This window comes from Numida meleagris, chromosome 7 (genome assembly GCF_002078875.1).
Source record: "Numida meleagris isolate 19003 breed g44 Domestic line chromosome 7, NumMel1.0, whole genome shotgun sequence".
In the NCBI taxonomy this organism is placed as follows: Eukaryota; Metazoa; Chordata; class Aves; order Galliformes; family Numididae; genus Numida; species Numida meleagris.
Window position 1 is genome coordinate 6,730,191 of NC_034415.1, and position 13,358 is coordinate 6,743,548.

At 48.0% G+C, this 13,358-nt stretch overlaps 1 protein-coding gene across 2 annotated transcripts in view; it reads left to right on the forward strand.

Moving 5' to 3' along the window:
- The window catches only part of ABL2 (ABL proto-oncogene 2, non-receptor tyrosine kinase), a 49,481-nt gene continuing 37,679 nt past the window's right edge, over positions 1,557-13,358 (forward strand). The window contains exons 1-3 of one of the 2 annotated variants that reach the window (XM_021404641.1): positions 1,557-2,272; positions 2,976-3,177; positions 9,741-9,873. In XM_021404641.1, the coding sequence (XP_021260316.1) occupies positions 9,822-9,873 (52 nt within the window). In that variant the 5' untranslated portion in view covers positions 1,557-2,272; positions 2,976-3,177; positions 9,741-9,821. Of the gene's footprint in view, positions 3,178-9,740; positions 9,874-13,358 lie in introns of both variants that reach the window. The other variant, XM_021404640.1, reaches the window with a different exon arrangement.

Consider the following 13,358-nt stretch of genomic DNA (forward strand, 5'->3'; position numbering starts at 1 on the left):
GTCCCTCCCGCCCGCCCTTGTCCTTGGGAGGGGACGCGGCGGTTGCTCAACAAGTGCTCGGGGGTTCGGCACAAGTCGTGGCCTCCGCGGGGAGATTGTTTCGAACGGTTCTGCCGGAGCAAGGGCAAATGTTGTTCCGGGGAGGTAAAGGCGGAGCGGCTGCCGGCTCGTGCGGCAGCCCCCATCCCCAGGGAGGAGCTCTCGGAGCCGAGGCGGCGATCGGCCGCACAGGTGCCCCAAGTAAACGCTGCGCGGAACGAACTGTGCCCATCGCGGGGGGGGGGAGAGGGGGTGGGGAGCCGAGAGAGGTCCCGCTGCGGCCCGGCTCCGTGTCCGGAGCGTCAGAAGTGGGTGAAAGGCCCAACCCGCAGCCCGCGCTGCTCTGCCTGCAGCGGGGAGGGCACGGCGCGTGACGGGCTGTGAGTCACCGCCCCGCGTCAGCAGGCGACGAACCCCAGTAACCTCCTGCCGCTGCATCTCGCAGTGTAAACGGGGAAGTGTTCCTAAAACGAGAACCGAGCCGCCAACCTCTGTCTTTCCTTCTCCCCGTGGCTCCAGGGCGGCTCCGTGCGTGCCGCTCTGGTTATTCCCAGACCGAGGCACGGGGCTGCTTAGTAGGAAAACTGCCGTAAAGATTGAAAAAAAAAAAAATGCTGAAATGCAAATAGCTGTGCTAGAACATTGATAGAACAGAGCCCCCGCTCTGCACGAGTCGGTTTGAACACGATGCCTCCTAGAGATGCTCTCAGGGCTGGCAATGCAGTCACAGTAGTGCCAGCGTGAGCAGGGCGAGCAAGGAGAAAAAGGGGAAGAAACTGAAAGTCTCCCATTCCTGAAGATCCCAAACTCGCTGATGAAACCGTTCTGTCTAATCAGCAAAACCACAGCTCTGGGTGGGGGGAAAATCAGACACCTCTGGCAGAAGGAAGAGGGCACCTGGCATTCAGAGCTAGCTGCAGGGCTTCACTTATTCTGCCTTACAGAGGCGAGGGGTAGGCAGCACCACGGTTCCTTACCAGCTCTTGAAGAGCTTCTCTGGCTGGAGAAGCACTGTGTGACGGGCGCTGTGCTCACCTCTGGTCTCTCAGCCTTTCCCTAAAACCTGTTTCACAGCTTCCTTCTGCTCCAAGTGTGTTTGCAGGCAGCACGCCCGGCCAGCCCCCCTTGCTGCCTTTCTTCCCATCCTTTAAAAAATGGAATGAGCCATTGCCACCTCTGGTTTTTTTGCCGCTTGCACACATCTTCTGCTCTTGTCTTCACAGGTCCGTGTTTCATCAGCTACATCCTTTACCACGCTTGTCACCGCGCTGCTTGCAATCTTGATTTTCCCGAGTGTTTGACACTAATCCTGCGGGCTGCGTTGCCCAATGATTGCCTCACCACCGCCGCTTCTCAGCACTGCTGGCTGAATCACGGCGTGCTCGCCCCCGCATCAGAACTGCTGTCCCAGACATGCCAACCTTTCTACTTGCTCTCACTTGGAGAGCCAGGCAGCCACCCCTGCTCCCTTCAGACTTGCATTTCTCTCTCTCTTCGTGCCTGCTCCCGTACCTTCCCATCAATCTCGGCGCTGTTTCCAAGCAGATGTGATGGATGCAGCTTCTCCTTAATTCTCCATAACTCCGTGCACTACTTTCAGGCTCTAAGTAGCTGCAGCTCTTCCTGAGGCATGCAGTTATTGCCACTAATTTTCACAGGAGTTAAAGCTTCTATCGGGGCTTTGAATTCAGTCACCCAGAAGCCAGGTGCAGCATTACCTTCAATACACTATTTTAACTATGGAGTAATCGTTTCTCAACATGCACGCACCATAGCAACTTGTATCAATGAAAACGTGTAAATGAAAGAGCTCCCTCAAGTGGTAGCAAACACTGTTACGTGTTACACTTTTAAAAAAGAGTCGGTGTTTTTTTAATCCTTTTTTAACAAACTACGGAACGCCAGTGAAGTTAGACCTATATCATAAAGGCAGTTTGAACGGCCTGGCTTTGCATCAGCAGAAACAATGGTGCTGATGTAAGGTTGGGGTCAAAGCTCAGCCACGCAAAGCAGCAGTAAAAAAAAAATCCAATCACCCGTCATTTAAGAAACCATACAGCACTTCAGCCTGATCTGATAATGCACGGCTGGATTTTGGCAAGGAAACCTCAGTCTAGCTCCAGCACACATCACATTGCCGAGGGTGCCTGAAGTGTGTTTCAATCACAAAGACTGCTTCTGAAGCCTCCAGTTCAAGTTTGCACAGCTCCTGCTACCATCACGTCGAGATTTTGTGCGTAATCACCTTTGCTCCTATTTACTTTGAGAGTTTTCAGAATATTTGGTGGTAGAGATTCAGGTTAGCAAACTTCTGAAAAAAGGCAGGAGCAGCAGGGGCCCAGTGAGCAATGCCTCATGTGCTTACTTTCCAAGCAGTGAAGTTGCCGCTTTTGCTGGCATTTGGAACAGTCGAAGAAACAACTGCGGTTCCCTCAGCAGAGGGCAGTGGTCTCCTTACTCAAACATCACGCGACTTTGTGCTACTGGGCACAAAATCTTTTCCAAGAGGCAAATATTTTTTCCTTTCCCCGTCTCTTTGAATGGGTCTGGCCAGCTTAGCAAGCTTCTTGTTTGTTTGTTTCAATTGAGGAGGTTGTTTCTTCGGTGTATTTAAAAAGAAGCTCCTTCTAATCTGGCTAAACACTGAAACATGAAAGGTATTGAATCCACGCAGGTGTCTGCTTCCTGTTCCTACAAGCAGCAACTGTGTACGTTCCTTGTGACTCCGTAGCCATGTTACGAGGCTGGGACACTTCCCTGGGGGGGCAAGACACAGGAGGTGGAAGAGCAGACCCTTCTTGCCTATTTAATGACTGCTTACCACGTTGGTCCCTCGTCCCATGTTGCAGCTGTGGTGGTCCTCTCGGCAGTTTGCACCAGAAATCTCTTCCCTTCAATACTTCATAATAATTAGCATCCTTTCTCTTTTCTCCTAGGTAAATGGAAATCCTCAGCTCTCCTCGTGGCTGCTAAGATGCCTAAATGGATGAAAGAGCTGAAGTCAGTATTTCCTACTGTTTTTTTTGCTTCACATTTATGTGTAACAACATCAACACACAGACTGCTGATGAACATGGAAGTGAATTAGTGCTTATTTACTGAGTGGTCTGGAGGGATTCCCAGGACAGTCATTAGCAGGTAAAAATCACACAGTCCTACCTATTCTATATCTTGCATGTTAACAGATATGTGCAGTAATCAGTCCTTTTGCTTTCCTAACGTAGGAGATTTCCATGGCTTTTTCTACCCACTGTTCTGGAAAGAGAACCATGTTCTCGATACTGGTCTTCGATACACAAATTCTAATTCATTTCTTTTGAAATCTTTTAGGCTGTCTTCAAAAATAGCATTATGGGGCCATGGGAAAGACATTAGGCTTCAAAGGTGTGGGGAAATGAAATGAGCTGCAAGGTGAGAACAAATCACCTGGGTTTTCTCTTTGAGGAAATAGGAGATCTTTGAGGTCATCAAGAGGAGATCTTAGAGAGGAATGGCACTTAGGTAGTCAGCGTGCTACCTAAACTCCACGGTGAACCCCATGGAGAAGCCTAGGAGCTCTGAAATGCAACTAGAATCACCATGCTGAAAGCAGTTTCGCTTCTTCACAGAGAAAGCCCTCCAGAAGTAAGAGGAAGTGGGGAAAAAATAATACCCACCAAAACCACAACCTGCTTCTCAGAGGGGAACTAATATCTTCATAAAGCCGTGGAAGATCGAGTCTCCATTGGAAACTAAGAAAGAAATTATGTTTTCAGCTTTCAGCATGAGGCATTGCCTCACTTCCACTTTGTTTGAATCTCTGCAGAGATAGATGACATCTACTGAAAGTAGTCCCAAGCTGAAGACGTTTCTAAATCTGTCCAACCAGCAATTTGGCTGTTTCCACGGCAATGATGCAGCCAGGCCTGCTGCTCTCCCTTCTGCAAGAACCCTTCCCAAGCCTGACAGAGAACACCATGCATTTGTAGCTGCCCTGCCAAAACCTTCCCTTTTCTTTGCTCAGGGCTGTTCCCATCTGTTCCTTTTTGCTTCCCCTTGACTCTGGAAATACCTGGCCAGAGAGGAAATCTATGCATTTGTTCTCTTCTTTGCTGAAGCCTGCCTGATTCAGGAAAAGGGGGAAGTGTGCTGGGCTTGAGGGACTGGAGAAGGCAGTGCTTTCCAAGTTTCCGAGCTGCCTCGGAAAGAAGTTTTGGGTGATGGTGAGGGAGAACAGTGTAGGAGCCAGGAGCAGAAACAAAGCAGAAAGAAAGACAATCCGGATTTCTGTCTGGTCTCTCAAAAGAATTAGACTGAAACTTGGCATCTCTGGCCATAGCAACAAGTAGAGCAGTAAAGAATGTACAGACTTGGTACAATGCAGTGCTTTCTGAAGGAGATGACAAGCGTGAAGGAACACTTCCAAAACCCTGAATTCAGATAGATCTGTGTCACAGCTGAGTCTCTGGCAGCTCTCAGCACAATTTCACTGCAAGTGAAAAAATAAAACAGAGTTACAAAGCTGGAAGAATAGCTTTTCCTATCAGCTGAGGACCAGCAAAAAAATGGAAGGTTATAATGGAACTGTCCTGGGAGGTGAAGCCATACGCAGGGTTAGCTGCATTTGATTGGCATTGGGCTGAGTTGATGTGGTTACAAAAACATCTTTGTGCTCAGCAATATTCCGTTGTTGGCCTAGTGCCTTGAGGCTTACATGCTTTGGAAATATGGATGAGGAGATGAAAACTTGAGCTTGTTTAAAGGTTTTAAATCTGAAGATGGCAGACCCAGGAGAGGGATTCTGAGTTCAGGCGTGTAGGTCATGCAAGAAAAGTCTTGTCTTCGCTAGCAAGTTAATATGAAATACAGCAAAAGTGTTCCTGTCGGTTCAACCTTTGCTCACACACACACAAAATTCTCCTTGCATAAAGAGGCTGGAGAAACAAGAGTTGACACACAAACCAGAGGACAGGGTAAGCTTGGGTGAGTTAACTTTATCCTTTACCACTGCCATTTCCCTACGTACCCCAATTAGCACCATTAGGACAACCAGCAGTGCTTACTTCCCAAGGTTTGTCTTCTTGTGCTTTCCTCGCTGGCTGCTGGCTCCTTGCTTTTCATTTATGAGCTTATTTACTCAGTTGCAAAAGGCTTCCAGCATCAACACTAGCTATCACCCATCTTCACTGCAAATGTCTTTGGTTTATTATTTGGAAAATGTGCCTCCAAAGACTGCATATCACTGTTGCCGACGATCAGGCACCAAGTCATGGGAGAATCACTGGTGTAGTGCAACTGTGGTCTATGATTTTAGGAGGAGAGATCCAGGCTGAAAGCTTTCTGGTGGTATTCCAAACGAGCTGTCATGAGAAGAGAATCCAATGCGCAAGCCCTCAGTGCTGAGGGAAAATCAGAGGGTTTCATGTACTCAGAGGAAAAGTGTAGAACTATAAATGCTAACTCAGTAACTCCCCAGGAATGAGCATGTGCCGTGCTGAGACTGAATGCATCATTAGCAAATCCCTGAGGCAGATCTCTATTTCAGACTGCACAGTATAACAGCTCTAGGGAACGTACAGAGACACAGAGGATGCTGATAATTTCACAGTTTCTGCTTCCCCGTGAGGCAGAAAATAGAAATGCTGTGAAGCTCTTTCCCAGGAACACAAAAGTAACGTTTTCCAGGGCCATCAAAAGCTGAAGATGATAGGTTTGTTTTCTGTAAACTGAGAGAAAAGGAAACAGTATAGTCTGCTGCCATCGCTGCAAGAGAAATCACTCAGCTGACCAGGCAAGCCCTGTGGACTGAAGCTGTACAACTGGCCCCTTGCAGATGCCCAGACACTGAGGGATGCAAAGCTGGCTTAGGTGAACAGAAATCTCAGGGTCATGTACAACCCACAGTGAATTCACGCTGTCTCAGTGTCTCCAGCAGCAGCACAGACTATCAATGCACGTCATACGTCTGCCCTTTATCACGAGCAACCCCTGGGAAAAACGTTGGGACGGATCGCTCAAGGTAATTTTGTAGTGTGACTGCATCCTGAGAAAGAAGAGACAGAAAGGGAAAGGCAGACAGCAGACAGCCAGGCGGTCTCGAGCACGCCGAGGTCAAATTCCCCTTTCTGTCACTCCTGGGTATGAGAAAGTTGAGGATGACACAGATAGGTAACAGACACACTCCCCTGTCTGCCGGCAGGGATGGACAAGCCAGCAGGCAGACTTGAACAGATGCCCATGTGAGCACAACTATATAATCTCTGACTATCAGAAAGAAGATGCCCGGGTTTCAGGCTTAAATATCTCAACTTCTCCGCATAGTTCCCATTGCACAGCAAATATCTCAGCTATATGAAATGTGCTGTTGGCTCTAGGGGGGTATTATTTCAGGTTGGCTGCAGCTGGGAGTACACAAGACAGCTTCAGGCCTCATTAGGTGCACTCTTGACAAGTTTTCTGCATGAAAGTAAATAGAAGGAGGGTTGTCTTAAGATGGCAAGGCTTATACAGTTGACCTGTGTGTTTGATGAAGGGAGTGTCTGTCTGTCTGCTCCATCTTTTACCTCCAGTAACTTTTGAACCTGACGGCTGATTTTACACAAATCAGATGGAAAAACAGAGGTTCCAGAAATATTCAGCTCCTGTGAGTTTTGTGAAGAATTCAGCCAGGCTAAAGGACACTCTATTAATACTCTGAACGGAGGAAACCTGCAGATGATCTCAACTTTTAACAGAATAAGAATGTAAGCTGTCAGGGATCACTGGAGCTCATCGGACTGGAGTCCAGTCCCCTGACCAAAGCGTATCTAGCTTCAAAGTTAGGCAAAGTTGCTCAGGGTCTCATTTTGGAAACCTCCAAGGTGTCAGAGAATCTACCTCAGATTTCAGTTTCACAAAACAAACGTGTGAAGTGCAACTCCCTTGGCTCTGCTGAGTATTCTCAGCAAACCACTCTTCCTCTCTTTTACAGAGGCCTTGGAAGTGGCAGCCAATGGCAAAGACTGCAACAACCCCCAGGCCAGGCAGCCCATAGGACTCAGCTTATGTTCAATATATTTAACCACCAGCTAGTTACTTAATTCTGGCATTCTGTGTTAGTTAATGATTAAACGTGCAAAGGCCAAACTGGGAGACAGAAGGCTTTATGTATCTCATTGTTTGCTTTACCAGAAGCTACAAGGGAGGGCGTGCGGCTCGATGTGAGTAGGAACTGCAGGCTACATATCCAGCCTGACAAGCTAATGAGAAGGAGTCATTCATTAACAGAAGACTTGCTGCTAGGCAAACAGACGCAGCTGGTATGGGAGAAGAATTTGGATGTGAATTGAGACAGCGCAGGGTTTTTTTTATAAGACACTTCCTACTTCTGCATGTTTACAGTCTAACTAAAGACCACACAAAACACACTAAGAGCCTGACCGGAGGAAGATGAGGGCTTGTGTGTTTTCTGGGAGGCTTGGTAATGAGAGCAGAGAGGCAGAATCTGCAGAGAGAATGGAAATATTTGCGTGTTTCACAGAATGAACAAGTTTGAAACTTAAGTGAGATTTGATTATGAGCGTATACGCTGATCTCTTGGGTACTGTTCTGTGCGCTCACACGTGGCAGCATGCTCACAGAAACATCTTAAAAAGCCAGGATGCTCTCGGGGTTTGATTTGTTTGCTTCATTTGCTTGATTACATTTTTGTTTTCAGTTTCACGTGACTGAGCACTTTTTAAAGAAACAGCATTCAATCTGAGAGCTGCAAAGTGAAGACATTTAATTCTACATTAGGCTATGAGGCAGGAACGCAATGTCATCTGAAAGACACAGTCATCACTTACATTTCTTGCATAATTAAATTAGAAAGCCTGCCCAGGAGGAATCTACCAGGTCTCTGTAGCAATAATTGAAACTGAACTTTAAGTGATTTAATGATTTAGGACCATGGTGTAGAGCGTGGCATCGGGCGGATCCCTGCCACCCCAAATTTGTAACAGAGAGCACCAGACCTGCGAGAAGTTGTACACGTAGGCTTCCTCACATTCAGCAGTGTGTGCAGTGCAATACCAGGAGCGCGATCACGGGGAGATTAATTATTTTAACAAGGGCAACACTGGAACATACGGGTTTCCTTATAATTTAGACAACGGCAATGAAGGAACTCGCTGGCTGGCAAAGTATTCTGAGCATGAGTGACAGCCAGGGGGGGCAAGAGAGAAGGGAGAGATGAAGGATGTGTGAGGGGAAGCCGGTATGTGAGGCAAAGAACGTGGGAAGGAAGCCCCGACAAGTCTGAATTCAATTTAATTGCAACTGCGTGTATTAGAAAACCAAAATTAGGATGTATTTCCTTCCTAGCTGATGAAACCTTTATTTTGTTTTGGACTACTACGGTGCTTTGCTTATTTTAATTCAAATGCGGTACAGCAGTTATCAGGGGAATATAAGGTGGGATGAGTTTGGTCTTAAGGCACTGATAGAGCATTGCACTGCTGTCCTTTAGCCGAGTGTCAGCTCTCTGGCTACAAACCTCCCAGCAAGTGAAAAGAAAAAACACAGAACAGAAAGCTGCTGCCTGCAAACTAGACATAGCTCGCTGTTCAATAAACTAGTAAGACTTCAAAGGAGAAACCAGAAGAACTAGGCTCCTAAATGTGAATTAAGGCAACGCTGGAACGCTGGTGGTAAAACACTGCTATTGACCCTTCTGCAGACAAATACCTAAAAGCCTGAATCATCACCAACACCGGCAGGGAACCTCATATTACCGCAGCAAATGTACTTTATCAGTAATCACTCTGTGCAAGCTGAGTACTGATTTGCAATTGCCAGCAGATGCAGAGACTTGTCATCTTTGTTTTTTCGGTAGAAGCATCATTTTCCAGAGAAAAAGGCAAGCAAACAACATCCGTAACGTTCTTACCAACATACCCTTGTACCTCTTTTCCTGCCTTAAACAGATGCGTGGGAAGGGCAGTGCAGCTGTAGCACTCACAGATAGATCAGACAGGAAAACAGTCACTGAAGAAGTCCTACAAGCTGCTCATTCCGTGTCCCCCCCCAGCTCTTCCCTGATGGAGACTATGAGAAGGTTATGGGTTATACCATGATGGGAACAGTTCATGTAAAACCTCAGGGCAGCCAGTATGTTCCTATTTACAGTTACTAGATATAAGGACAAGGACCAGCCACACAGTTGTAACCCAGTGAGAGCAGTTCGCTGGGCACTAGAGCTAATGCAAAACCACAGCGTGTGTTTGTAGACTTCTTAAAATGTTAACTGTGCTGGACCAAAAGAGCAGAAGAAATTTCATCTGCCAAAGGCTGCGTGTGAACGTTTCTATGCTGTTGGCCAAAATCTGTTAGAAAACCGTACTTCCCAAGAAAGAGTTTGTGTCCATAGACCCTCATTAAACAGGCAGGCAAGTACTTCAAGCAATCCTGCATGCACCGCACCATTATTTAAATCATAGTAAGGATTAAAAATAACTTTTAAAAGGCTGAAATGCTACCTATTGTGCCGTGACAGATCTCTGTAGACAGTGCATTTTAAGAGCTGTCAATTGGAGACGAAAGGATGAGCGCTCGTACGCGTTTCATCCAGAAATGACATTCTCCTTTGAAATGGCTCAGCACTTACAGGCTTTTAATGCTTATTTCAGGGTAACTAACCTCTCGTCACAAAAGCTTTATCGCATCCTGAAACTTCTCTTTCTTTTTTTAATGTCTTTCCCCAGAACCCCTTCATTCTGGCTCGGAGGAGGCTGCCTGGTGTCTGTGCTGACCGCGGCCAGGTGTTGCAGGTACACCGAGCAGCAATGCCCGTGCCACCTAGTGGACATTGCACGTTGCCTTTTGCACACATCCCAGGTGAGTTGCAGCTGTCCTCGTTTCCACAACCTGTTCTGGCATTGCAGCAGGAGCACGCAAATCCTGACGTGGGAAGCACGCATAGCCCTTACTCTTGCGAGCAATCCAGATGCCTCAGTTGGGATTAAGCTTCCGCTGCCCTAAGCAAACAACAAATGCTTCAACTAATATTGTCTACTTCCTAAATATGGGCCAAATATTTAACAGAAATACGTTTGTCTCTGTAGCTTCGATACACAGAAGGTGTATGAGATGGAGGAAGAACGAAGATTACTCCTAGAATTAATTTTCACATTACCAGTACAGCAATGCTAGTTAATTTTTCCCAAGTTACAAATCCAGATTGCCCAGCTGACTCAACATAGGCTTAGGAGTCTCCAATTTATCCACGGGCTTCTTCTGGCACAGAACCCACACTTCAGGCAAATGACAGCTGCGAGTTTATGGCATGTAATGCAGAGCACACAGGTCTGCTCATCCAGCAATGACCTGATCTTGTGATTTTTGGAGCACACTGTGGATGTGCAGCAATGCATTCTTAGTACTTAGAAGAAACGTCAAAAAACGGGTATCTGGTAAATATTTCAAGTCAGTTCTGAAGTGATTCTAGAAATACCACATTTCTGGTCAGGCCTATTACTGTAACGTCAATGCTGCCTTTGTTCCTTGGTGCTTTTATCCCTCACTCGAGCAGCTCATGAGATGGTGGATTGACTGGGAGCCCAAAATTGCCAGCAGGGCAGTAACTGTTAGGATACCACACAGTGCCAGCCCTCTTCAAAAGAAATTACCTTCTGACAAACAACTAATTCCTGATACTGCATGAGCCTGATAACATCACAGTGGATAATAAAGGGGTAGCACTGATACAGATTTAAAAATATCCTCTCAGAAGCAGTCTGCAATCTTTGCATAGTTAACTATGACACTCCATGAAGTAAATACTGATTAGCCCCTGTTCTAACAACAAGGAATGGTGTGGATCCGTGTCATCAGTGACTCAGTTTGGGGAGTTTCTGGTTTATATCCCCATCACTCTTTTAGCCAGTCCAGAATGGTGGGCACCAACCAGGGCTTGGCATCCCGTTACATGGGGCCAGAGGAAATGATACCATTTAAAATATGCTCCTGAGAGTACCAAGTGGGATACAGTCTGAGGACATAGCTTGTTCAGGAGACTGAGCACAGCCAGAGATGTCTTGGACACTAGTTTTGAAGCTTTTTATATAGGATATAGCATGGTCTTAAAACACTGCTGTACAGTAGAAGGTCCCTGTCTGACTCCATCCCCCGCTAAGACTTTACTGTGTGGCAGACATTTTCCAAGCAGTCAGATGTTAATGTAACCCACAGTGAGCTGTTACATGTGCACAAGCTGCTGATACAGGGAATGAGGGATTTCATAAGGCCTGAGGAGTAAGAGCAGTGATTAAACACAATTCTCCTTAGTGCACCTAAGCATAATCGTCTCTTGATGTTGGCATCTTCTTTTGAAATGCTAATGGCCTTCTTCTGGATAGCTCTTTAGGATCAGTGAGTAAAGAGGTATTAGGAAATGAAAGTACCGTCCCTGTTGATATGAAAGAGTTGTTCTACCCTACAGGGCAACTGCAAATGGCACAAAGGAGTTTTATGTTTGTTGTCTCTCCACACTCTCCAGAGAACATATATTTTGTTTGCGAGGCAAGCCATTTACAAATGCCAAACCCTGCAGATTCTAGCTGGAAGGATACCAGGAAATATCTCCACTGCAGAGTTTACCCATGTAGATGAGCTTTGCGCAGGACTGTCTGTCCGTCCTGCACAGATACCCTCTGCTCATACTCTCATAGCCACGTCCACAGTAGGTGCTGGGACTTGGCAGTGTGTACCCCACATAGTCCCAGTGCTATTTTAGGAACTGCTTTGTTGAGTGTTATTGGCAAGCCTGTCTCTATTTCCCGATCTCCCCGGTGTTCCTAGTTTATTAATGCAGTACATGAAGGCATTTCTGACTGCTCATGCTCCTCACTCCTATTCGCACTAGCCTGTGTCAGAGTGCGCACCAGCCCACTTGGTGCACTTGAACTGGGTGCAGTTCAGGTGCATGTGACAGTATGGACGGCATTTTGGTCGCACCTTGTGACCCAGGGAAGGTAGAATATCACTTTAGAAGCGTCACTAGACATTTCAGACATCAAGCTGACTGCCATGGAGGAGTTTCTCCTCAGCATCTCAATCCAGACGGCCACACGAGGGTTGATGTAGGCGCAGGTTGCTGTGTGTCCCTGGAGCCTGGCTGGCTGCGTATCAACAAGCAAGGTTGTCATTGCTCTTAGTGATGTGGTGAGGGCACCGGAATCTGATAGCACTGCATCTTATCTTACGAAGAAACAAACACTGTCAATGTATTGTTAAAATAGTAGCTAGCTTGGAGAGCAAAGTACCTTCAAGGTATTCTAAACTGCAGCAAGCATCACAGCCTCTCAGGATGAAATCTCCTCCCTTCTGCTTTAACTGGAAAGCCTTATGCAGGATTAGAGAGGCTGAAAGAAGGCAGTTCAGTTGCACACCAATTAGTTACGGTGCATGCTCAGCCACCTGATGACAAGATGCTGCTGCCAGCCGTGCCTGCGCAGCAACACGCCCCGTGTTATTCATATGGTCGTGCCTCCCTGTTCCTCCATGCCCTGGGTCAGGAGGGGACGAGGAGGGCAGGCTGCATGTTGGGGCGCTGGGAGTTCACCTGGGGCCTAGTGAGCAGTGGAAGAAGGGCACACGGCGTGGGAAGTGTACGCAGAGCAGAGGGGAAAATGTGCATGCAGAATGAGAAAATGAACCTGCAGAGAGTTGGGTTAAGCTTCCAGAGCCACAGGCTGCCAGCTGCGTGCACTGCATCCCCACTGTGCTCTAACCTGGACCAGGTGGGAAAGAATCCCAGCTTTACACAGAATCATAGAACTGTTCGAGCTGGGAGGAACCTTTGAAGCTCATCCTCTGCAGGGCACAGGGACGCAGAACCATCGAACGTCCCGAGCTGGAAAGGACCCATACGGATCATCGAGTCAGACTGCCGCCTCCAGGCAGGACCACCCCGACACCAGACCGCACGGCTGAGCCGGGTGCTCCGGCAGCTCGGTGCCCTGCCCAGTGCCCTGGGCAGCCTGCTCCAGAGCCCGACCGCCTTCTGCCGAAGAACCTATCCCTGATACCCAACCTGACCCACTGCTGGGTCGCAACCCCGCAGGTCTCACCCCGAGGCGTGCACGGGGAGCCCTAACGCGGGCACTGCGGACACGCAAGTGCCATTAGGAAGACACAAACAGCGCGCCCGCCACGCTCGGGGGGGCACGACCCGACCTGACACGGGCGCGACGACCCCGCCCGCCGGCGGCACTGCCTGCGCGCCTGGGAGGGGGCGGGCGGGGCGGGGGCGGCCTCCGCGGGAGGACCGGAGGTGGCTGCGGGAGCCGCTCTGTCCCCTCTCCCGGCGCTCTGTGGTTTAA